Source organism: Babylonia areolata, chromosome 13 (assembly GCF_041734735.1).
Source record: "Babylonia areolata isolate BAREFJ2019XMU chromosome 13, ASM4173473v1, whole genome shotgun sequence".
NCBI lineage: Eukaryota > Metazoa > Mollusca > Gastropoda > Neogastropoda > Buccinidae > Babylonia > Babylonia areolata.
In genome coordinates, this window is record NC_134888.1 from 21,897,775 (window position 1) to 21,923,892 (window position 26,118).

General features: G+C 42.4%; 1 protein-coding gene across 1 annotated transcript; it reads right to left on the minus strand.

Annotated features, from left to right (window-relative positions):
• Nucleotides 1–3,598: 3,598 nt before the first annotated feature.
• Nucleotides 3,599–25,694, minus strand: LOC143288876 (telomerase Cajal body protein 1-like). The gene is made up of 11 exons (XM_076597533.1): nt 25,548–25,694; nt 23,954–24,031; nt 22,860–22,968; nt 20,110–20,198; nt 18,032–18,122; nt 15,298–15,430; nt 12,529–12,639; nt 10,307–10,425; nt 8,931–9,034; nt 6,754–6,906; nt 3,599–4,757 (listed from the first exon to the last, which is right to left on the minus strand). The coding sequence occupies exons 1-11, from the start codon at nt 25,679–25,681 to the stop codon at nt 4,604–4,606; spliced, it is 1,275 nt and encodes a 424-aa protein (XP_076453648.1). The 5' UTR covers nt 25,682–25,694; the 3' UTR covers nt 3,599–4,603.
• Between the last annotated feature and the right edge of the window lie 424 nt (nt 25,695–26,118).

Here is a 26,118-nt window from a genome sequence, read left to right on the forward strand (position 1 = left end):
CTTGACTGGTTGGGGCAGACGATCGTGGCAGACGACACAATTCCAGCACCTCCCAAATAAGGGAAGTGACTCTCGCAGAATATGGCTCGAGTTGTTGTCACGCCCCCTTTTGTGTTGACGAAAAAAAAAAAAAAAAAAAAATCTGCACATGACGAATAACATGGCATATATATTATGTTATGTTCTATTCTATTCTGTATCATGTGTAAAATATGGCTTGATTTTTAGGTACCTGTTTGGGAAACCAACCAACTCAGAATGGCCATCTTCTGTTTATTATTAGTATTCCACTTTGCAATGGTATGCATGCATGGAGTATAACTGCATGAGAGAAAAAAATCTGCTGTTTTTGTGGGTTTGTGTTTCCAGTTTGCAATCTGTTCTTCAGTCCATCTGACTTAATGAGACAAACACTTTTTTTCTTTTTTAATTGTTGAAAACCGTGTTGATAACAAAAGCCACCTCTAAACTGGAAACATACATTCAAAACACCTGTTTTTCTTGTTTTCCTTTTCTATGACCATTTCACAATACTGGTAATCTGGCTGGCACATGCTGGGTATTTTCATGTTTCCTCGAAAACCTGATTCCATCTTCTGCAGATATATATATATATATATATATAATTATATAAAGAGATAGATAGATAGATAGATAGAGAGAGAGAGAGAGAGAGAGAGAGAGAGAGAGAGAGAGAGAGAGAGAGAGAGATTCTTTCAATACATTGTTATCAGTATCGGTGTTGATGAAAGGTCTTGTCGAGGCCAGTTTTCCACCATGGATATATGCGGTTTCCAGATTGCCAACTCAATATGTGTGAGGACGGCCTTAAACAGGAAGGGTTAGATACTTGGTGAGCTGCAACAGAACGGCGTGGCGAGCTATGACATCTTCCTCATGTCCCCCCAACGACCCCAGCGGTCGAGGGAATGAGTGAGTGAGAGTGAGTGAGTGAGCTGCACATCTGTTGACATGAGAGACAGGAAAAATCACCATCCTTTTCTGCTAGATGCTGCTGGGTTTTGAATCTGAGACTTGCAGAGTGAATACCTGATTCTTCAACCATTTGGTAAGTGCACCCATCAGCTATCCAAAATTGTCCTTTTTTTAATGATATTTTCTCCAGCTCTTTATGGTTGCTATACAGTTTGAGTGAAGGTGAACAATATGCTTAAAATTCTTCTATTAAAAAAACAAAAAACAAACTTGTGGCAAGAAATTTGCACTAATAATAACAGAGTTTTTGTTGGTAAATACGTTAAGAAACTATATCAACTTTTTCCATGCAGTTGCTATGAAAATGATTGCAAGTAATTGTTCCACTCTATAGATCATCTCAGAATCATGGAACATTGTAGGTATTTAGGTATTTGCATTTAGCTTACATTCCAGTATTTCTGACAGTCTCCATTCTGAGAACTACATCTGAGACAACTTTTCTTTCAGGCTTTGTAACATCTTTTCTATGTCTTGTTTTTTGACTCACTTGTGTAAACAAAGTGAGTCTATGTTTTAACCCGGTGTTCGGTTGTCTGTGTGTGTGTGTGTGTGTCCGTGGTAAACTTTAACATTGACATTTTCTCTGCAAATACTTTGTCAGTTGACACCAAATTAGGCATAAAAATATGAAAAATTCAGTTCTTTCCAGTCATCTTGTTTAAAACAATATTGCACCTCTGGGATGGGCACAAAAGAAAAAAAAAAGAAGCCTAATTATATGCAAACTGCATTTACTGTTATATTTATATTTTTTGTATTCTCCAAACTTGGCACTTTGATCTGATATTCTGACACAACAACAAGAACAGTCATTATTATCATTTTTTGTTCAAACAGGAACTTCTTTTGCTAAGCATGGAAGTTTTATTTATTTTGCAAACGTTTTTGGTGCAGATAGTAAAAAAGAGGAAATTACTCTGTAATTAATGCTAGGGGACTTAATTTGCCACAAGTGAGCCTTGAAGGTCTTGCCTCTCTTGTTTTTATATGTTTCATAAAGAAATACAGAAGCTTGTTGTTCCTCTCCAGTCCTTTACTTGTCTACAGAATTAAAAATTCTAAGGCATGACCTTCAAAGGATGAGATAAGTGTTTCAAATCCAGTTTACCATCTTAAAAGACAAAAACGTTTTCTAGGCATGCATGTGCATGTACACAAACCCCAAGCACACGCACACACGCATTCACATGATATGACCTTTCTCACTTTCATCAACACATAGTTTTGGTTTCTGCTTACTTGATCACACATACAGCTCAAAGTGTGCTGCAATAAATAAGTTTTAATCATCCCTCCTTGCTCAGAACAAAAACAAAGGATGCAAGACAATAGAAAAATTGGATGTAGTTTATTGAAGAAAATGGACACCATCCTTATCATCAGTTCTTGAGCTTTCTCAAACTTTTTACACACACTGAATCATTACTCCATCCTGGAGTAAAATCACACACAAAAAATAAACGTAGTACATCACTTTCAACACAAACGGATATATAAACAAGAATGAAAAACATAACAAAATTAATACACATGAAGATAATCAGGAACATTGGGTTTAGTGAAGATCATCAGGAATATGGTTTAAATGAAGATGTTCAAGAACATAAGTTTTTGTTAAGATGATCAGGAGCATGATGTTTTGAATTGGTGATTTTTCCGTCAATATGAGATTTTAACTTGAATTCAACAGAAAGTTTAGGAACATGATTTGTACAGACGATCAGGAACAGGTTTTATGCAGACAATCAGAAATATATATATTTCTAACAATTACCAAAGATCCAATCATGCACACAAAAGTTAAGTGAATATTGGTTAGTTTCTTTATTTTCTTGCTTTGTCATGTCAACTGCTTGTCAAGACTTTTTTTCAATCAAAAGTTACTTTCTCATCAGTATTCTGGCACTGCAATATCTGGTTTATTTAGGAAGGGAGGTTAAGCCCACTCCCCTTTCTGTAAATTTCCCTCCATCTCATGTCTACTTTGGAACTTGGAATGTAAAGAAAAAAAAAATCACACATCATCTCGATCAATGTTATTAACTCCCCCCCACCCCCCACCAGTTGTTGAAAGATTAAATGACCAATTATTGTGAGATGTAAAATGTTCCATATTCCGACTTAAATAATATTATGCCCTTAGCATCTGGGATGGCTCTGTTATTAACTATATACAAAATAATACATAATCATGAAAATGAAACAATTATATTTTGTCATACAGACTGCACTGTTATCAGTTGTTTTTCTATCATCATACTGTTTCCACTGTGATCAGTTGTTTACTGTCAAACTGTTTGCATTGAGACCAGTCATTCATTTATGAACTTTATGATTCATTGTTTATTGTGGTTCTTTCTTTATTCTATCATTTTACAGTGTGTGTGTGAGTGCGAGTGCGAGTGTGTGTGTGTGTGTGTGTGTGTGTGTGTGTGATTGTGAGTGTGTGTGTGTGATTGTGAGCGTGCGTGTGTGTGTGTGTGCATGCGTGTGAGTGTGAGTGTGTGTGTGTGTGTGTGCGCATGCATGCGGGGTTTAGTGTGTGTGTATGTGTGTGTGTGTGTGTGTGTGTGTGTGTGTGTGTGTGCATGCATGCGTGTGTGTGTGTGTGTGTGTGTGTGTGTGTGTGTGTGTGTGTGTGTGTGTGTGAGTGTGTGCAAGAGCCTGTTGCTTCAAAATGTATGTGTCTGACAGGACCTTCTGTGTCACAAAGCACTGCAAAGGCTGCTGGAAAATCACAAATGCTCCTTTTCAGTGTCACACAGAAACAGGATGAAGTGACAGACTGGTCTGTAAACACAGCATGTGGACACAGTCTGTAAACATGGCAGTTTATGTGCTTGTAGCTATGCTGCATCAACAGTACAAGTAACTTCCAAAAGGAGAAAAACAAAAACACTCAGTTACACATTCCTTACTCAGCAGACACAGACATACACTGTTACACTCTTTCTCTCTCTCACACATACCCAAACATACACAAAAAGGCACAGTCCTATCATGAACATAAGTTTTCATTTCCTTTTCATCACCTTCCACAGATTTTGGAGAGTGTTTTGAGCAGTTGTATGGCAGCTCATTCAAAACAAAAACTGACGCAACAACTTCTGTTCTTCAGAAATTGAAAAGGTTAACAAAAAATAAACGTTTTCCATAACAATGGAATAGATCTGGTCAGACCATTTGTCTCAAAACAAAATTTCTTTGCCCTGCTGTGAAGGTGTGTGTGTGTGTGTGTGTGTGTGAGGGGGTTTGTGAGGGGCAGTGCAGTTATGCATGGGTGTGTGTGTGTGTGTGTGTGTGTGTGTGTGTGTGTGTGGTTGTACATGGGGTCGTGCATGTGTGTGTGTAGTAGTACTCTTCAATTCAATGTCATTCCACTACAAGTGTGAGTGGTGTTGTGAGGCGTGGTGTGGTATGGTGCAGTGTGAAGTAGTGTGGTGTGTGTGTGTGTGTGTGTGTGTGTGTGTGTGTGTGTGTGTGTGTGTGTGTGTGTACTTTGCATGCGTGTGTGAGAACACAAGTATGTGTACACAAGTTTCCTGAGGAGTTTTTCAGCAGGCAGCAGATGGCACATCCAGCCAGTGTGGTTGGGCGGGTCAGGTCAGGTAAGCTGCAAACGCCAAAGCTTCAGGGAGTTCTCCTCAATGTCTGGCTCTGGGGGCTCCAGGGGGCTGTCGTCCACGTCCCTGAAGATGGATTCTGGGAAGTGGCGCTGTCCGGAACAGGTAGCCATGATAGGGTGGGTGGGACTGATGCTGGTGACAGACAGAGTGCAGTGGATGAACTCTTACTTCACAGATGATGCTGACAGATATAAAGTAATAAACTCTTATGCTGGTGACAGACAGAGTGCAGTGGATGAACTCTTACTTCACAGATGATGCCGACAGATATAAAGTAATAAACTCTTATGCTGGTGACAGACAGAGTGCAGTGGATGAACTCTTACTTCACAGATGATGCTGACAGATATAAAGTAATAAACTCTTATGCTGGTGACAGACAGAGTGCAGTGGATGAACTCTTACTTCACAGATGATGCCGACAGATATAAAGTAATAAACTCTTATGCTGGTGACAGAGTGCAGTGGGTGAACTCTTACTTCACAGATGATGCCGACAGATATAAAGTAATAAACTCTTATATACTCCACAATAGCATGCATGTGTAATATCACACTCTGTCACACACACATGCACACACATATACACATATGCATGTACAGTCTTTACATTTCCTCCCCCAATCCAATATCTCTCTGAATGAAAAAAAAAAGAAAGTTGAAATGAAAAACATATACACATACCCTCTCTCACACAAACAAACACAGAAAAAAAAATCATACTGAAGTTCACAATCTTTACATATTTTTCCACCCAGTATCTCTCACAATGAAAAGTTATTAACCCCTTCCTTGCTGAACATTTGAACAATTTTGCCATTCATGTGTGCCAAGGACAAACTGGGGGTTTCCACCTAGGTGCAAAAAACATCCAAAACTTCCTCACAGTCAAATGCAAAGATATATCCTTGAAAATTCGCATGGTGATTGCTCATATATTGTACTACTTTGAGAAGGTGATAAAGTTGTTATAATTCCATGGTATAACTGTTGTTACTGTTGTTTTAAATCCGAATCAAAGAAAATTTCTATAAAATCAAGTGGTTAAAATTCTCTTCATCACAACTGATTCAAAGATTTCCAGTCAAATTTGTTTCAGTTGGGTGCCTGTGGCCCAGTACTGCACCAGAGAAAAGATGAAAAAGAAACTGGGCCACCTAGCTGTGTGTTGGCACCCAGCCAACAGATACCGCCCCTCTTACCCTACCCCCCTGCCTCCACCCTCCGGTGGCCAGCTTGACTGAATCCCCCTCTCCTCACTGCCCTTCCCTTCTTCTTTGTTCGTGGGCTGCAACTCGCAAGTTCACTTGTTCACTCGTATATACACAAGTGGGCTTTTACGTGTATGACCGTTTTTTTACCCCGCCATAAAGGCAGCCATACTCTGCTTTTGGGGGTGTGCATGCTGGGTATGTACTTGTTTCCATAACCCACTGAACGCTGACATGGATTACAGGATCTTTAACGTGCGTATTTGATCTTTTGCTTGTGTATACACACGAAGGGGGTTCAGGCACTAGCAGGTCTGCACATATGTTGACCTGGGAGATCGGAAAAATCTCCACCCTTTACCCACCAGGCGCAGTCACCGAGATTCGAACCCGGTGCAGAGAAATCTGTTGTGATAAAAAGAAATACAAATACAAATACAAATCTGTACCTGAAACACCACCCTCATTACAACACAGGTTTTCATCTCCACTGTCCATATCTTTTGTTATTTGCTGAACCACTTTCAAGGCTGCAAACCTTCAAAACATGAGCAGAGACTGATCTCTGCTAGACAACACCACTCTGACCAACCATGTCTTCAAGCGACTTCAGAATTTCCCACTGCCTATACAGTACAGACCATACAAATCCAAGGGATGTAAACAATCTTCAAACATTTTACAAGACAGAGAAAAACAAACTAGTTTGTTTCCCTTCCACTATCAACCATGAATTGCTGATGAAAGTTGGACATGAGAGTTACCTCCTGTAGGCGTACAACAGTGCAACAAAAGGGACGTATGTCTCATGCCCCAGGGCAGGCAATGGGTTAAAACGAAGAACACACAAACACACACACACACTCATATGCACTCTCTCACACACACACAAACACGGAAGAAATACAATCTCTTACTCAAGTCCATTGCAAGTGTCCTGGTGTGCCTCGAAATAGCTGACCGGGTCAAGGCGTGGCCAAGGTAGGAGGGAATTGTCCTTCGTCTTTCCCTTCAGGTCCCACATAGAGACGTGGCCATTGTGGTGACCTGACAGCAGGTACTTGCCGCTTCTGTAACAGTCACAAAGTCATGTCACTGCCACTTACCTATGGTCCTCTGAGTCACACCACCGTCATTTGTTTATTAACTCTCTCCGGACGAAGGAATGCTCATTCCTACACAAAATGTATTCGGTTTCGGACGAAGGAATGGAATAGCATTCTCCGAAAGTAAAATTCCATCATGCGCTGTACACGTGATTTTGTGATTAGCCAAGCAGAGTGCGCTATTCTGGGTCACTCCACAATCGAACAGTATGACTGGTCAGCCTGGGACGTGTGGCCTGTCTCGCACACATGCTGACAAAGTCACTGACCGGTCGTCTGCTCGTGTGCCAGCCTGTTAGCAAAGCGGGCTCTTCTCAGAATGTTGTGAAGCGAACAAGGCAGTGACAGCAACGTTTTAGGATTGCCGAAATACTTGAAATGCTACAAACTGAAGGGTCGGACACTGAAGAGGTGGATGATGACGAAGAAGAAAGCGAATTTAATGCTGAAAGCGAGCATGGGTATGATGATTCGGGGTGAAAAATTGGCAGTATTTTCTACATATGGCAAAACTGTAAAAATAAGATGAGAAATTTGATTTTTTTTATATGTAGTAGCTCAACACGTAATAAACCAGTTCTGAAAGTTTCATTTTCTTACACAGTATTTTGTATTTTTTGTAATTTTTTTCCAAACCCTTACAAATGGGCCGTCTGTGGGGAAAAGCAAGGGAGAAAACTTGTCGTCCCGAGTAAGTTAATGGTTCTCTGACAATCACCACATATCATATTACTGTCATTTGACAGTCACAGATTATGTCATGGTCACTGTCACTTATGGTCCTGTGACTATCATCTGATTAATGGTCCTGTGACACTGACCACACGTCATGTCACTGTCACCTGTTTATCAATAGTTCTGTGACAGACAACACATGACACGCCACTGTCACTTATTTATCACCAGTTCTGTGACAGGCAACACATGACACGCCACTGTCATTTGTTTATCACCAGTTCTGTGACAGGCACCGCATGACACACCACTGTCACTTGTTTATCACTGGTCCTGTGACACTGACCACACATCATGTCACTGTCATCTGTTTATCAATAGTTCTGTGACAGACAACACATGACACACCACTGTCATTTGTTTATCACCGGTTCTGTGACAGGCACCGCATGACACACCACTGTCATTTGTTTATCACCGGTTCTGTGACAGGCACCGCACGACACACCACTGTCATTTGTTTATCACCGGTTCTGTGACAGGCACCACACGACACACCACTTTCATTTGTTTATCACCAGTTCTGTGACAGGCACCGCATGACACACCACTGTCATTTGTTTATCACCAGTTCTGTGACAGGCACCGCATGACACGCCACTGTCACTTGTTTATCACCGGTTCTGTGACAGGCAACACATGACACACCACTGTCATTTGTTTATCACCAGTTCTGTGACAGGCAACACATGACACACCACTGTCATTTGTTTACCACTGGTTCTGTGACAGGCACCGCATGACACGCCACTGTCACTTGTTTATCACCGGTTCTGTGACAAGCTCCACATGACACACCACTGTCACTTGTTTATCACTGGTTCTGTGACAGGCACCGCATGACACACCACTGTCACTTGTTTATCACCAGTTCTGTGACAGGCACCGCATGACACACCACTGTCACTTGTTTATCACCGGTTCTGTGACAAGCTCCACATGACACACCACTGTCACTTGTTTATCACTGGTCCTGACAGTCACCAAATATCTCACAACTGACACTTATTCATTAACGGTCCAGTCACAATCACTCACTGTCACTTTTCAATTCAGTCAGCTACAAAAAAACACAAGACAGGTGGTGTGACAGATATATAAAATATTTACATTCACACACACACACACACACTCCTTTAGAGGAAAAAAAAACCCCAACACAACACACAGCAATACCACAAAAAAACCAACCCACACAAACAGAACACAGCAAAACAACGAAAGTTGAAGTGAGATCTCAAACTTGTGCTCACCTGTCAGTATCAAAGTACATGCGCTGGTTTGTGGCCACATAGCGATACATGCTGAACAGTTGCTTCTCCGGTCGACGCATGTCGAAACAGTGGATTTCTGGGTCCTGGGCCAAACATCACACCAACACATCAGATCTACGTTCATTGTTTACTGTTCCAATGCCTATGATTTACGTTCCGTATTTATTGGACCCCCCCCGACCCCACCCCCACTCACCATTCATCCCCCACTGCCTCAGAGCACATAACAAACTGATTATTTACTGTTCCTATACCAATGATTTATGTTTCACATTTATTGGGCCTTCCTCGTTCATCCCCCCCCCACCCCACCCCACACCCACCCTGCCTCAGGGCACATAACAAACTGATTCACTGTTCCGATACCAAAGATTTACGTTCTGTATTTATTGGACCCCCCCCCATTAATTCCCCTACTGCCTCAGAGCAAAGAACAAACTGATTTACTGTTGAAATACCAATGATTTACGTTCTGTATTTATCGGACCACCCCATTAATTCCCCCATTGCCTCAGAGCACAGAACAAACTGATTTACTGTTGAAATACCAATGATTTACGTTCTTTATTTATCGGACCACCCCATTAATTCCCCTACTGCCTCAGAGCACAGAACAAACTGATTTACTGTTCCTATACCAATGATTTATGTTCTTTATTTATCGGACCACCCCATTAATTCCCCCACTGCCTCAGAGCACAGAACAAACTGATTTACTGTTCCTATACCAATGATTTACATTCTTTATTTATCGGACATCACCGTTTATTCCCCCACTGTCTCAGAGCACAGCACAAACTGATTTCCTGTTCCTATACCAATGATTTACGTTCCTCATCTATTGGACATCCCCGTTTTCCCACTGCCTCAGGGCTCATAACAAACTGATTGACTGTTGCGATGCCTTTGGTTTGTAATCCCGGATGTACTGTTCCTACCAAAGACCGTGTTAATTTGTGGCAAAGACCAAAAGCTAGAACTCTACAAAGTCTTTTCGTTTCTTTTTTTTAGCTTCAAATATTTGTTTTAACAGACAGATAAAGGCTTCTTTGGGAAAAAAAACAACAACAACAACCCAAAACAAACACATTTCAAAGATTCTCTATTTGATATCACTATTTGTTATCTTATTTTTAAAAGAATACAAAAGCTTAGCATACAAGGCTGGAAGCAAGGCTGTCTCAACAGCAGAACAAAAATAGGCACACGAAAAAAAAACCCCACCTGTATCAACCAGTGCACTGAGTTACACTCCATTACAAACACACCCAGAAAAACAACAACAACAACCTTAACAACCCCAAACTCCCTAATGGAACATAGAAGCAGTTTTTTTTTTTTTTAAGTGGCCTGACCTTACGACCTCCAGCAAAGACGTAGTTTCCATCTTTGGAGAAGACGATGTGAGTGATGCCCCCTGGCTGACCCTCAAACGCTAAATTCATTGCGCCATTGGGAATGTCATAGATCGCCACTGAAAAGCACACAGTGCAAGTTCATATCACTGAGTCATTGTTCTATTTTTCATGACATATTCACGCAACATAGCATGATTCTAAGCAAAAGCAACACCCGTAAACTAGCATCATTATGGTTCACTACCCAGCCAACTGCACCGGGCCATATCAGGGCTGATGTTGACCCTGTATACCCCGAGGAAAAAAGAAAACACCCGGGAAAGTAACAGGCACAAGTACAGTCATATTCACGCACATATAAACCTTGAACATGCCTCTGAGAGAGTGAGACGGATCATTCTGTCAATTTCTTGTCAGAGGATGGAAAAGAAGTAAACTGACCATAAACATAATCATACACAAGAAGACTTTGATGTATAACACAGACATACACACCGAAAGAAATCATATATCAGTGAGCAACTCACACAACCTAGGTGCAAAAATGAATAGAACACTATAAGAACACCTAATTATCAAATCCATAAAAAGACCCAAAAAATATTCGGCCGTAGCTACTTTCGTTGTCTCCGCATAGGCGGGTAGTAGTTTGCACAGGACAGGAATCAGACCCCTGCCAGAGTCTGCACTAGTGGGTCACGATTACGTATGTGTATTTAAATGGAATTTTTACAATTGGAACATCCCTAAAATTTAACACAGTATCAAGAGGAAATGACTGAAGCACTGGAAAGAAAAAGAAATGATGAAGAAGTAAAAGTCACTAAACGAGGACCTCCCCCCTCCTCCTTGGAACTTCCTCCTACTTTTGACAGCCAGGCCTACCCCTTGGAATGCCAGATGGACCTCCCACACAGACATCAATCAATCAATCAACCAACCAATCCATCGATCAATCAATACCACTTTATCACTCCACATGGAAATTAACTTGTGCAATCAGAGGCTCGCTGTAAACACATCAATCATGCACACCTTAAAAGACATGAAAACTAGTCAAACAGGAACTCACAGTAGCTGATGATTAAAACAAACCACACACACACATACATGCATGTGCATGCACATTCAGACACTAAGGTACTGCACCACAATGTTAACAAATAAAAACACACCCAGCAAATAAATTGTGTATGTAAGCAAAATACACAAACACACATATAAAAAAAAAAACCAACCAAAAAACAAACAAACAAACAACCCCCCGAAAAAACGCCCAAAACAAACACATACATCACGACAATAGTGTATTGAACAACAATGTTAACCAAAAAAAAAAAAAAAAAAAAAAAAAAAAAAAAAATCCAACAAATAAATCATGCATACAAGTAAAACACACACACAACACATCAAGACAATAAATTGCACAGCAATGTAAACAAATAAAAAAAAATCAAACAAATAATGTGTATAAGTAAAATGCACACACACACACACACACACACACACACATGTACAAAAATGAATAGTATCCCTGCTTTGCGGGACTCACCTCCAAAAACAACACAACCTTCACCAAACGAAGACCCAATCCCTCTCCTCCTCCATCATCATCAATATAACCAAAACAGTCTCAAAGTCTGTGGCCTTTCATGCCCTGCTCTCATGGTGACCTCAGTTTCGATACCCCTCCACTTCTGTGCTTGGGGTGAGTCCTGTCAATGTCTTCGGTGTCGGCAGATTCGTGGGGGTCCGTTGTTTGGGGGACATTGTAGCGGTCTCCACTTTGGGGGGGATGCTCACTCAGTCTGGCTCTGCGACTAAGCCATTATTGTCGTTAGTAGGAGGCTTAGTAGGTGGTGTCCTAAGTACGTTGAATCAGAACAGGCACCACTGAACACCACCGAAGTGACTCAGCAGCAGTGCAGGGTCTCCTCTGGTGTGTGGCCTCCTGGCGACCTAACATCGATGGTTCCCTGCAGACTGCCAACGCTGGAACTGTGACGGATGAACCCGGGTGTGGCCGTGTATGGGGGAATCTAAATGAGCGGCGTGGCAGTAATGCCACTGAAACTGTGCAGATAATGGGGCTGCAAAAAAAAAAAAAAAAAAAAAAAAAAAAAAAAAAAAAAGACCCCATCCCTCACCAACTTGGCCATGAGGGCTTTTTGCCAATACGTTGTTGAACTCCACTTACCGAAGGGACAAAACTCACTCACCGTCACCATTAAAGGCACCAGCAGCGATCAGTCGAGGGTTGAAGGGATGAGGGGCAAAACACGACACTATCCCACGCTGCCCCTTCACAGAGCCTGTATGTGGATCTTTGGCTGAAAGTGAACACAGACCGTCAGTTGGGTGATGTCTTCCTGCATGAAACACATCGCTCAGACCAACTCTGTGATCTTTGGCTGACAGTGAACACACATGTCAGGTGTTTGGTTAACTTGAAGAATCGAATCGAGATTGACCTTGAACTCATAACCTATTGAACTAAGAAAAGTAACTCTTCTCTGATACAGAGCATGCGCACTGGATATAGTTTTTGTTGTCAACGTAATGTAAACAAAGTGTGGAACTCCTCTGCATCATCTCCGAGGATTTAATCCTTAGAACGTTTTAGCCTTAATCTGGCCTATCCTGACATAGACATGTTTTCCTGCATAAAACACATTGCTCAGACCAATTCTGTGAATGCAATCATTTCTCATTGTGAACACCAGCAACTGTAGATGGATACACACTGCTACTTTTATAGCGGGGTGGGGACTTACATGTTAGCAGGTGAATGCTTATTAAGTTATGAAAAAATAAAATGCAATCTAAAAACTGCCTTAGAAACGAAATCAGAAAACAAAGCAATCATGTTTCAATGTCACCTTCCTATCTTTCATTAATGTACAGACATTATGAAAAACAGCGGTCGTTTTATTGTTTTTTTGTTGTTGTTTGTTGTTGTTGTTGTTGTTTTTTGGGGGGGTGTGGGGTGGGGCTTGAAAAAAAATCAGATTTCACAAACATTATTTTTTTTTAACAGAAACAGAGCAGTTTCAGTTTCAGTTTCAGTAGCTCAAGGAGGCGTCACTGCGTTCGGACAAATCCATATACGCTACACCACATCTGCCAAGCAGATGCCTGACCAGCAGCGTAACCCAACACGCTTAGTCAGGCCTTGAGAAAAAAAAAAAAAAAAAAAAAAAAAACAGAGAGAGAGAAACAGAGCACAAAGCTCTATTTAGAAACCTCTCTTTCAGTATTCAAGGTGGGTAAAAATCAGCTGTGTTTACTGTTTCTATCAGCTGTCCTTTAATGTTGCCCAGTGCACACTACAGAAATAATAACAACAACAACAACAATCACCATCATCATCAACATCATACTAATGAAATAATGATAATATCAATAATTGATACCTGATTAGTGCTTACCCCCATGTAGCGTATATGGATTTGTCCGAACGCAGTGACGCCTCCTTGAGCTACTGAAACTGAAACTGAAGCTTACCCCCAAAGAGGGAGTTCAAAGCACTTTGCAATCAACATTAAAACACACACACACACACACACACAATTACTTACAAAAGGAAGAAAAATAATGATTCAACACACAAAAAGCATAAAACATCAGGACCAAGTTTCTCTCCCTGCCGTGCTAGGTGCAGTGATGATGTTTCTGACACCAGCAGCAAGGTTAAGTGTTTGTGAACTCTGTCGTAAGCAGGTAAACAGAGTCTGTTTGGAAGTAGGGAAATTCATCAGTATGGGGAAACATAACATGTAAAGATAATTCATTTACCAGTTTTTATCCACAATTTCATCTGCTTTAATTACTGTTTAACTACTGTTTTTGCTTCAGTTTTGGTGTAAAATACCAGTGATGTTATTACCTTGTATTCTTCATTCCCCAACAGGGGTCAGAGGATCAAACACTCTGGATCTGCTTGGTGGTGTATGTCTGAACATAACTCTGCATTATCAACAAGCGTCATGTCAGTTCGGATCTGCTTGGTGGTGTACGTCTGAACATAACTCTGCATTATCAACATGCGTCATGTCAGCTTGGATCTGCCTGATGGTGTACGTCTGAACATAACTCTGCATTATCAACATGCGTCATGTCAGTTCGGATCTGCTTGGTGGTGTACGTCTGAACATAACTCTGCATTATCAACATGCGTCATGTCAGTTTGGATCTGCTTGGTGGTGTACGTCTGAACATAACTCTGCATTATCAACATGCGTCATGTCAGTCTGGATCTGCTTGGTGGTGTACGTCTGAACATAACTCTGCATTATCAACATGCGTCATGTCAGTCTTTAGATCTCAACAAACAGAACGAAATTCTACAAACTATGACCAACAAAGAGAAAGACAGATTGAACAGAACAAAGACATTCAACTGACCAACAGAGAGAAAGACATGCTGAACAGACCAAGGCATTACATAGACAAGTGATTGTAACCACAGAGCAAAAGACATTCAACTGACCAACAGAGAGAAAGGCAAATTGAACAGACAAACAGAGCAAAAAAAAATCAACTGACCAACAGAGAGAAAGAGAGAACTGAACAGACAACATAGCAAAAGACATTCAAGTGACCAACAGAGAGACAGACATACTGAAGAGACATACAGAGCAAAAGACATTCAACTGACCAACAGAGAGAAAGACAGATTGAACAGACTAAAAGCAAGGAAGTGGGTACATACTGACAGTGGACGCAACCACAGAGCAAAAGACATTCAACTGACCAACCAGGAGAAAGACACAATGATTAGACCAACAGAGCAAAAGACATTCAACTGACCAACCAGGAGAAAGACACAATGATTAGATCAACAGAGCAAAAGACATTCAAGTGACCAACAGAGAGACAGACATACTGAAGAGACATACAGAGCAAAAGACATTCAACTGACCAACAGAGAGAAAAGACATATTGAACGACACACTGAACAGACCAAAAGCAGGGAAGTGGGTACATACTGATGGTGGACGTAACTGTGCAGTTCCGGCCAGGCCGGCTAATGTCAAAGGAACGCAGCTCTCGGTTGAAGCCGGCCAAAATGAACTTGCCGTCACAGGTGAAGCCGAGGCTGTGTGCTGCCACAATCTCATCCTGCACAGCGACAAGGGACAGCACTGTCACCATCCAGGGTGCTGTCATGCCCTTTTTTTTTCTTTTTCTCTCTCTGTCTCTGGTGGGTTTTTTAATTTAATTTTTTTTTTTAGGTGCCCCAGAATTTGGGACATTTTGTTTTCTGTTATTTTGATGATGGTGAATGACGACGGATGGGGGTAATAAAGATGCTGCTAGGGGGGTCCATTTAAGTTTGGGAATACCTGACAAGGCTGTCCTCTCATAACATAGCCTGGCATCAACCAGGCTGAAAGATACAGACACCTGCAGTGTTGGTCGGTTAATCTGAGCAACACTCCCAAAGACCCATCCATGAAGTGGACGACCCTCAACTGGTCCTTGTTCTAGTCTTTCCATTTGAGCCCACAGCACACTCAGCTCTGTGTAGCAGTTGGCCACGGGCTGGATAAAACCCCCCCCACCTATAATGGAGATTGAACCTGCATCCTCCCAGTCGTCAGTCTGCAATACTAACCACTTTGCCAAGGTGGCTGGTATCGTGTGACTATGAGCCATATCTATTCCATTGACTCTTTGAGCAGTGTGAGGATGGCAGCTTGTGCAGTCTTCCCTGTCCGGGGTGTTTTAACCAATGATCTTTAGATGAATCAAAAACTAAAAGAACGATAGTTCACAAAGATCACTCACATCATTGACTGTCAATGTTTACAACCATCATTCTATGTTCCATTGTCAGGACCAAACAGAAGTGTATATATCTCGGAACATTCTGTTCGATACTTTATACAAGTAATTAAACACAAGTAATTAAACACAACTTTTTTTGCTATGATCATAAACAAAACTTGCAACAACAACAAAAAAAAAAAAAAAGAAAAAAAAAAAAGCTTGAAAAAGCTCAAACTGCACTCAAATTTCATCAGGAATGTTTTTCTTTTTAATTTGCCGTCCCATTATCTGCACTGTTTCGATACCATTACTCCCACGTCACTCATACTGAGTCCCCCATACACGGCCACACTCAGATTTGTCTGTCGCAGTCCCAGTCCCAGTGCCAGCAATTCACAGAGAACCATTGATATTATGTCGCCAGGCCACACACGCAGACAGTCCACAAAGAACCATCAATGTTAGGTTGTCAGGAACTTGACCAAAAGTTCAGCAAGAGTCATGTCCCTTCCCCACTGTTTTGCTCAGTTCAGTTTCTCAAGGAGGCGTCGCTGCACTCCAACAAATCCATACACGCTACACCACATCTGCTAGGCAGATGCCTGACAGCAGCATGACCCAATGCGCTTGTCAGGCCTTGAGTGCATGCTTATATATTTGTCAGAGAGTCTCTCTGAAAGCGTTTGATATCAACCCTGACTCCTGGGAGGAATCTGCAGTGGACCGTGACAAATGTCGCGCTGCTGTGCACAAACGCGCCAAGTTGTGCGAGGCCAACAGGACTGCTGCAGCTGTTCAGAAGAGGCAGGCCAGAAAGTCACGGGCAAACAAGCTCCCTGACAATGGTATGCCTGTCTTTGTCCGCCCCAACTGTCAGCGAACATTTCGTGCGCAGATTGGACTATTCAGCCATCTGCGCATTCACAGATAGATTCATGAGCATCCTCCCCCCCCACCCCACCACCACCCTCCCCCCCCACCCCACCACCACCCTCCCCCCATCCCCCAGCTGGATGACAACGATGGTCATCATCGATCTCGATGGACACACCACCACCATATATTTGTATACCTAACAGAGTGGTTTTTTTTTGGTTTTTTTACATAATTTTGCCAGAGGACAGGCTTCTTTTTCAGTGCACCAAGTGTGTGCTGCACATGGGACCTCGGTTTATCGTCTCATCTGAAAGACTAGACACTCAGTCTGATTTCCCAGTCAAACTTGGGGAGAAAGGGCAAGAGCGGGATTCAAACTCACACGCTCACGGACTCTCTGTATTGGCAGCTGAGCGTCTTAACCATTCTGCCCCCTTCCAATTGTTTAGATCTCGGTGGAAAGGTACTAAAACCACTTTGATGAACCAGGATCCGATGTCCAAGCACTGCTCCAGCATGGGCATGAAGATATAGGTGCACTGGCACCCAAACAGCGCTTGGGTGAGGTGTGGAATGAGTCAGCCCCTCGTCAGCGAGCTAGTCACTGAAGGGCTGTCACTGCACCGTGAGAAAGGGGAGCACACAGAGCAGGCTGTCTGGCAATGCCCCTCATCTTCACTGATTCCATTCAGGAGTGAGTCACTTCGCCCTGATGAATCAAGCAGCTTACGTCTGTACAAAAGGTGCCGTGTATGCTTACAGCACTTCAGATCCATGCTGCACGGACCATGATTTCAACAAGGTTCGGCAATAAAAGGGTGAACACAACAGTCTTCCCCCCACCTTCACCTCATTTTAAAAACTGTATTTTTTGTTCACTTTTTTTGTTGTTGTATTACCGTAGACACCATCAGTTCTGGTGTCAGCGGTGTTAACACACCTGGACTGAGCAACTTAAAAACAATGTCGTATCAGACAATCACAGGCAAGTGATACAGTTGTAGGACCTCACCACTGCAGTTACAGGTTCACGACGAGAAACATGCACATTTCAGACTTTATCTGTCAACTCACCACTTTGTTGTAGGCAGAGAAGGTGCCTGTGAGTTCCCCTGTCAGAGCATTGTACAGGTGGATAGGAGTCTCCCTGGTAGTTGTGATAAATCTGTCGACACATGACAGGCGGCTACAGACACCACTCAACCACCATCAGCATGACTACCGACAACAAAGAACGTACAAAAATGAGAACATGGGACCAACAAACAGATAAAAACATGCGGCTACAGACACCACTCAACCACCATCAGCATGACTACGACAATAAAGAACGTACAAAAATGAGAACATGAGACCAACAAACAGATAAAAACATGCAAGAAAGTAAAAGTCAAAGGAGGGAAGAAGACTGGTCTCTCCCTGACGTATCCCGAGACACACAGACCTATCCCTCTTCATTCAGACATCATTATCCACTCACAGACATCACTATCCACTCACAGACATCACTGTCCACTCACAGACATCACTATCCACCAACAAACATCACTGTCCACTAACAGACATCACTGTCCACTAACAGACATCACTGTCCACTAACAGACATCACTGTCCACTAACAGACATCACTGTTCACAGACATCACTGTCCACTCACAAACATCACCGTCCACTCACAGACATCACTGTCCACTCACAGACATTACCATCTACAAACATCAGTCCACTCACAGACATCACTGTCCACTCACAGACATCACAATCCACTAACAGACATCACTGTTCACAGAGATCACTGTCCACTAACAGACATCACAATCCACTAACAGACATCAAAATCCACTAACAGACATCACTGTTCACAGAGATCACTGTCCACTAACAGACATCACAATCCACTAACAGACATCACAATCCACTAACACACATCACTGTCCACAGACATCACTGTCCACTAACAAACATCACTGTCCTCTCACAGACATCACTACCCACTAACAGACATCACTGTCCACAGACATCACTGTCCACTCACAGACACCACTACCCACTCACAGACATCACTATCCACTCACAGACATCGCTGTCCACAGACATCACTATTCACTAACAGACATCACTGTCCACAGACATCACTGTCCATTCACAGACATAACCATGCACTCACAGACATCACCATCCACTCACATCACCGTCTATTCACAGACATTGCTCTTACATCACAGACATCACAGTCCACTCACAGACATCACTGTCCGCTCACAGACATCACCGTCCACTCACAGACATCACTGTCCACTCACAGACATCACTGTCCACTTAAAAACATCACTGTTCACTCACGGACATCTCTGTCCACTCACATCACTGTCCACTCAAAAATATCACTGTCCACTCACAGACATTACCGTCAACAGACATCACTGTCCATTCACAAACATCACTGTCCACTCACAGACATCACTGTCCACTCATAGACATCACCGTCCAGTCAAAGACATCACAGTCAACTCACAGACATTACCGTCAACAGACATCACTGTCCACTCACAGACATCACTGTCCACTCACAGACATCACTACCCACTCACAGACATCACTGTCCACTCAAAAACATCACTGTCCAGTCACAGACATCACTGTCCACTCACAGACATTCCTGTCAACAGACATCACTGTCCATTCACAAACATCACTGTCCACTCACAGACATCACTGTCCACTCATAGACATCACCGTCCAGTCAAAGACATCATAGTCAACTCACAGACATTACCTTCTACAAACATCAATGTCCACTCTTATCCATCACCCTCGACTCATACATCACCGTCCATTCACAAACATCACTGTCCACTCACAAACATCACTGTCCACTCACAGACATCACTGTCCACTCACAAACATCACAGACTACTCAAAGACATCACTGTCCACTCACAGACATTACCATCAACAGACATCACCGTCCACTCACAAACATCACTGTCCACTCACAGACATCACTGTCCACTCACAAACATCACAGACTACTCAAAGACATCACTGTCCACTCACAGACATTACCATCAACAGACATCACCGTCCATTCACAAACATCACTGTCCACTCACAGACATCACAGACTACTCAAAGACATCACTCCTCACTCACTGATATGAGGAAGGGTTGCTGCGGGCCATCCTGGGATACCAGGCAAAGTCATAGATCAGATCAATCTCTGCAATCCTCTGAGTGCTGGTCTGTCCACCGAGCGCACCATGGAAATCAGAAATGTTGGTTTAATTAAACAATATTTCATTTGGAACATGTCATGATACAGTTATAGATAAACAGGACAATTAAGTCAACAAAGTCCTGTCGAGATACATGCACATACTAGGCACATGACGATGTTTTCACAGCTTGGTCTTTGAAACTGACCATACATGAACTAAAAAAAAAAAAGAAAAAAAAAGTAAACTAAAATGTAAATGGAAGCGTTTGCTTCCCTTCATATGTTATTTTACTGTGACATATTTAGGAGCAACATTTAAGCGTACTAATGATATTTGCCTTAACTGCCCATCACTGCTATTATTGTCATAACTGTTTCATTATAGTAATCATTATTTATCCATCATCACAATAATTGTGATTATTAGGGTAATTATTTTATCATTATCGTAATTATTATCATCTATCACTATTATCAGCTATGGTGGTGGCTGTTGCACTCACTGTAAAACAGATATTTCTGCCACTTGGTCCATTCATCTCCCTGTGTGTGGTGGAGGGGATGGTTAAAAATATATGCGTGATCACTGGCTTCACAGATTCAGTACAAACCCAAACGCGAATTATATTACTCAGTTCATTATCATCATCATGTCTGTAATAGTCATATCATAGTCCTTCTGGTCTCTGTCTCTATCCCTATTTGACTTCCACTCTCTGTGTTAATCAACCCATTGCCTGCCGTGGAATGTGAGTTTTGCGTCCCTTTTTTTTGCACTGTTATACGCCTACAGGACGTATCACTCACGTTCAATTTTCATCAAGAATTCAATGTTGATATCTGAAAGGAAATGACCTATTTTGTTTCTCCCTGTCTTCAAGAATGTTTGAACATTGCTTACATCCCTCAGACTTGTACAATATGTACTGTATTTGAATTTGAATTTCTATATCTTTTTATCACAACAGATTTCACTGTGTGAAATTCAGGCTGCTCTCCCCAGGGAGAGCGCGTTGCTACACTACAGCACCGCCCATTTTTGTTGTATTTTTTCCTGCATGCAGTTTTATTTGTTTATCCTATCAAAGTGGATTTTTCAACAGAATTTTGTCAGGAACAACCCTTTTGTTGCTGTGGGTTCTTTTACGTGCGCTAAGTGCATGCTGCACACGGGCCCTCGGTTTATTGTCTCAACCGAATGACTAGTGTCCAGACCACCACTGAAGGTCTAGTGGAGGGGGAGAAAATATCAGCGGCTGAGCCGTGATTCGAACCAGCGTGCTCATATTCTCTCACTTCCTAGGCAGACGCATTACCCCTAGGCCATCACTCCACTATGATTCATAGGCAGCGGGAAATTCAGAAGTCACATGCAGATCTGGTTGGTCAAAGTGATGTCCAGCAAAGATCAATCTCAACTAATTTTTCAAAGGTTTACAGCCTTCGAAGTGGCTCGGGAAATACTGAAAGATATGGACATTGGGGAAGGAAGCCTGTGTAGTGATGGGGGTGGTGATTCAAATGCAGATTTGGATAACGATCATAAAAGTCACAACCCACTTTATGACACAGAGTGAAAGTAACAGCGATGTAAGTTTTGTGGCAAAGACTGGTCAGTCTGCGTCTGTAGCAGGCCAGGTAAAGTGACAGTGAACATGAACCAGTTGCAAGCACAAGCACTATTATTCTCTACTATTTATTACTCTGTTTATGCATACCAAGATTCAAACGCTCTGCTGTTGGCGCCGTTCTTTCTCCGTCTCTGGACCTTGCAATTGGAATGAACTTCCTCTTTCGCTTCGTCAAGTCTCCACACTCAGCTCTTTCAAGACCGGCCTTAAAAACCACCTCTTCCCAAAACAACCTCCCTTCCCTGCCTCTTCCTTGTCTTCAGTTTCTCCAGTTTTAGAGTTATGCACATGCGTGTGAATGACTGGTGTGAAAGCGCTTTGATTTGTCTGCATGTTCCTCACCAGGTGAACAGAAACTGACACCTGTCAGCATGTTCCTCACCAGGTGAACAGAAACCGACACCTGTCACCATGTTCCACACCAGGTGAACAGAAACCAACACCTGTCACCATGTTCCTCAACAGGTGAACAGAAACCAACACCTGTCACCATGTTCCTCAGCAGGTGAACAGAAACCGACACCTGTCAGCATGTTCCTCAGCAGGTGAACAGAAACCGACACCTGTCACCATGTTCCTCACCAGGTGAACAGAAACCAACACCTGTCACCATGTTCCTCAACAGGTGAACAGAAACTGACACCTGTCACCATGTTCCTCACCAGGTGAACAGAAACCAACACCTGTAACCATGTTCCTCACCAGGTGAACAGAAACTGACACCTGTCACCATGTTCCTCACCAGGTGAACAGAAACCGACACCTGTCACCATGTTCCTCACCAGGTGAACAGAAGCCGACACCTGTCACCATGTTCCTCACCAGGTGAACAGAAACCAACACGTGTCACCATGTTCCTCACCAGGTGAACAGAAACTGACACGTGTCACCATGTTCCTCACCAGGTGAACAGAAACTGACACCTGTCACCATGTTCCTCACCAGGTGAACAGAAACTGACACCATGTTCCTCACCAGGTGAACAGAAACCGACACCTGTCACCATGTTCCTCACCAGGTGAACAGAAACTGACACCTGTCACCAAGTCCCTTACCAGCTCTGTGTTGGCATCCCACTTGTTGTTCGAGACGGCGTCATTCAAGTCGAAGATGCGAATGACGTTGTCGTTGCTGTTGGTCATCAGCGCTGTGCCGTCGCATGACCTGAAAGTTCAAAAGTTCAAGGTTCATGGTCCCGTAACCTTTTTTTTTTTTTTACAGCCAAAGGGGAAATAAATTCATTGTGTCTAGGGCTCTGCATAGGAAGGTGGGGCCCAGTCCTCTCCTTCCGTATGAAAACAAAAGCGGATAGTCACCACCAGTTTTACAACATGCAGTACCCTTTAGTACTGTGAGCAAGCTTTTGCTTGTTGTTCTCATATCGCTTACACCTGTTCTGCTCCAATGAAATAAAAAATGAATGGTTTTGCTGTCAAAAACGGACACAATCCACAAGCATACAATTAGCAGTCCCTGTCAATTATGATACGTGTGGATTAGAAAACTAGACTGATGCATAAATTCAGAAAGAAACATACCAACATACTGATAAAATACACTTAAGGTAATCTTGCTCTCCTAAAACAGAAGAATCCAAAACAACATAAAAAGCACAAGATTAATGCACTGGTTTAAATGCAGAGACACAGACACAGACACAGACACAGATTCACACACACAGAGAACTGTGCACACATTGGCACACAGTTATATGCACATACTAGCACGCATAAACACACAACTGGGAAACAATTTCTAAGACGTGATGCTTTTTTTTTATTTTTTTTTTTTACACAAACTTTATTGTCTATACTTTGGTACAGAGATTTTTTTTTTTGGCAGCAGCACATGTCCAACATAAGAAGAAAACAACAAACAAGTAAAATGAATAGAAAATAAAAAGATAAATTAAATGGCACCAAAAGGAAATAGCTATATACAAATATACAGATTACTGAAATTTACGTGCCTCTCCATTTTAGTCAGCCAAACCGCATTGCACATCTTCCCACACAAACACACACACACACACACAGGGACACGCTTTTGCTGCTCATGTCAAAAGCCTGGTTCTGATTCAGATCACACCACAAAACCCCAATAAAAAACAACAACCCAAAACAGCAAAACTGATATGCAGTATACGTACCACTTGCATCCACGCAAATAGTTCTCATCCACTTGATTGTATTCCGCCTCACAGCATTTCAGCAGTTCTGGCTCGTCCCTGAGGACACACACCATGTGTAATGCAGACATCAGCTGATTAACCTTTCTTCACCTTCCGATCAAACACATCCATTATCTCATGGTTATATTGCAGTTCTATTTGTGTAATGTAGGCATCAGCTGATTCTTCTTAACCTCTTTCGGTCAAACACATCCATTATCTTATGGTTATATAACACTTTTTACTCTTCTTCTTTGAATTTAGAGCTTCACCATCAGTCCAGCTCTGGCAATGAATGACACTGTGTTCTCCAGCTCTTCGTGGTTGCAATGTCGTTTGGTTGTGAGTGGAGTGTCGACAGGTCACACATCTTGTCTTGCCTGTTTGTACATGGGGCAGTTTTTGGAGAATGTACTCCACTGTCCGGTCTTCTTGTCCACAGGGACAGAGAGCAGATGGCACCAGCTTCAACCTTCAGAACATGTGACTGTTCAGTCTGTTGTGACCGGTGTAAAGTCTCACCAGGACACTGTGCTGCTCTCTAGTTAACATGTAGTAGTGATCCCTGATTATTGTAGGCCCCATAAGTACCCTGATGGACTTCATCTCACTGAAGCTGACACTGTTGTTGGGTTGCTCCCCTCAAGCACCCGTTTTGGCCAGCCAATCAGCTTGCTTGTTCCCAGGGGCTCTGCAATGGGCCGTGATCCACTGAAGGACCACCCATCTGCTTCTTGCTATTTTCTGTGGTGGTGCTGACAAGGTTGGAAGCTTGTTCTGGAGGGCTTGCAGCACTGATAGTTCATCTGTCTCCGACGTAATGGTTGGAGTCCTCAATCATTGACTGAGGCAGTCTGCATGAGTGCTTCAGTCTCTGCATGATAGTTGGTGCAGTGTTTGCCACTGGCAACATTTACAACAGTTGTCTCCCCTTCAGGGAAGTGCATCATGATGCCTTTGTCCCCGCTGGCCACCATGTAAGCTGCTGCTCTGTCAGTATATGCATGGATCCATGCTTCCTGTGGGAACTTTTCAGCAATAATGGCAAGCGTGAGGGTATGCTTCACTGGGTTATATAACATAGACAACTATATTTGTGTAATGTAAACATCAGCTGATTACTCTTCACCTCTTTTGGTCAAACACATTCATTATATCATGGTTATATATCATAGTTTTATTTGTGAATTGTAGACATCAGCTGATTCTCCTCCACCTCTTTTGGTCAAACACATCCATTACCTCATGGTCATATAACACAATCATATTTGTGCAATGCAGACATCAGATGATTCTTCTTCACCTCTTTAGTCAAATAAACATCTTTTATATCATGGTTATATCACATGAACAATTGTATTTGTATAATAAAGACTTCAGCTGATTCAGTAGAATGTAATGTAAACTTCAGCTGATTTAGTAGAAAGTTGTCTGGATTTATAAGATGCAAATACATTTTTCAAATCATCTCTTCATTTTCCTATATGTAGGACACCTGTTTATGCCTGCCAACATAAACACATGCACAAACATGGACAGTCTCTCTGCTGTCCTCCTGTCACTGCTGTGATACCTTGTTCCAGAGGTGGAGGCAGACCATCCCACACGCATCCTCTCCTCCATCCAGGGTGGGGGCTGGGGGGCGGAGGATGGGGGTGGGGGGTTGGAGGATTGGGAAGGCGCTGGAGTCTCTGTCGACTTGGACATTGGCCTGGCGTTGTGACCTGCTACATTCCCTTCACACTTGTACACTGAGCAACACCACATGCTACAATCCAACCCAAATGAATTTGTGAACATGCTACAATCCAAAGCAAATGAATTTGTGAACACAACATGCTACAATCCAACGCAAATGAATTTGTGAACACAACATGCTACAATCCAAATCCAATGCAAATGAATTTGTTAAGTTTACCACGGACACACATACATGTGTGATCACATGTCTAGACACACATTGTTGAGTAAACACACATGTGAACACAACATGCTACAATCCAACGCAAATGAATTAGTGAACACAACATGCTACAATCCAAAGCAAATGAATTTGTGAACGTAACATGCTACAATCCAATGCAAATGAATTTGTGAACACAACATGCTACAATCCAAATCCAATGCAAATGAATTTGTTAAGT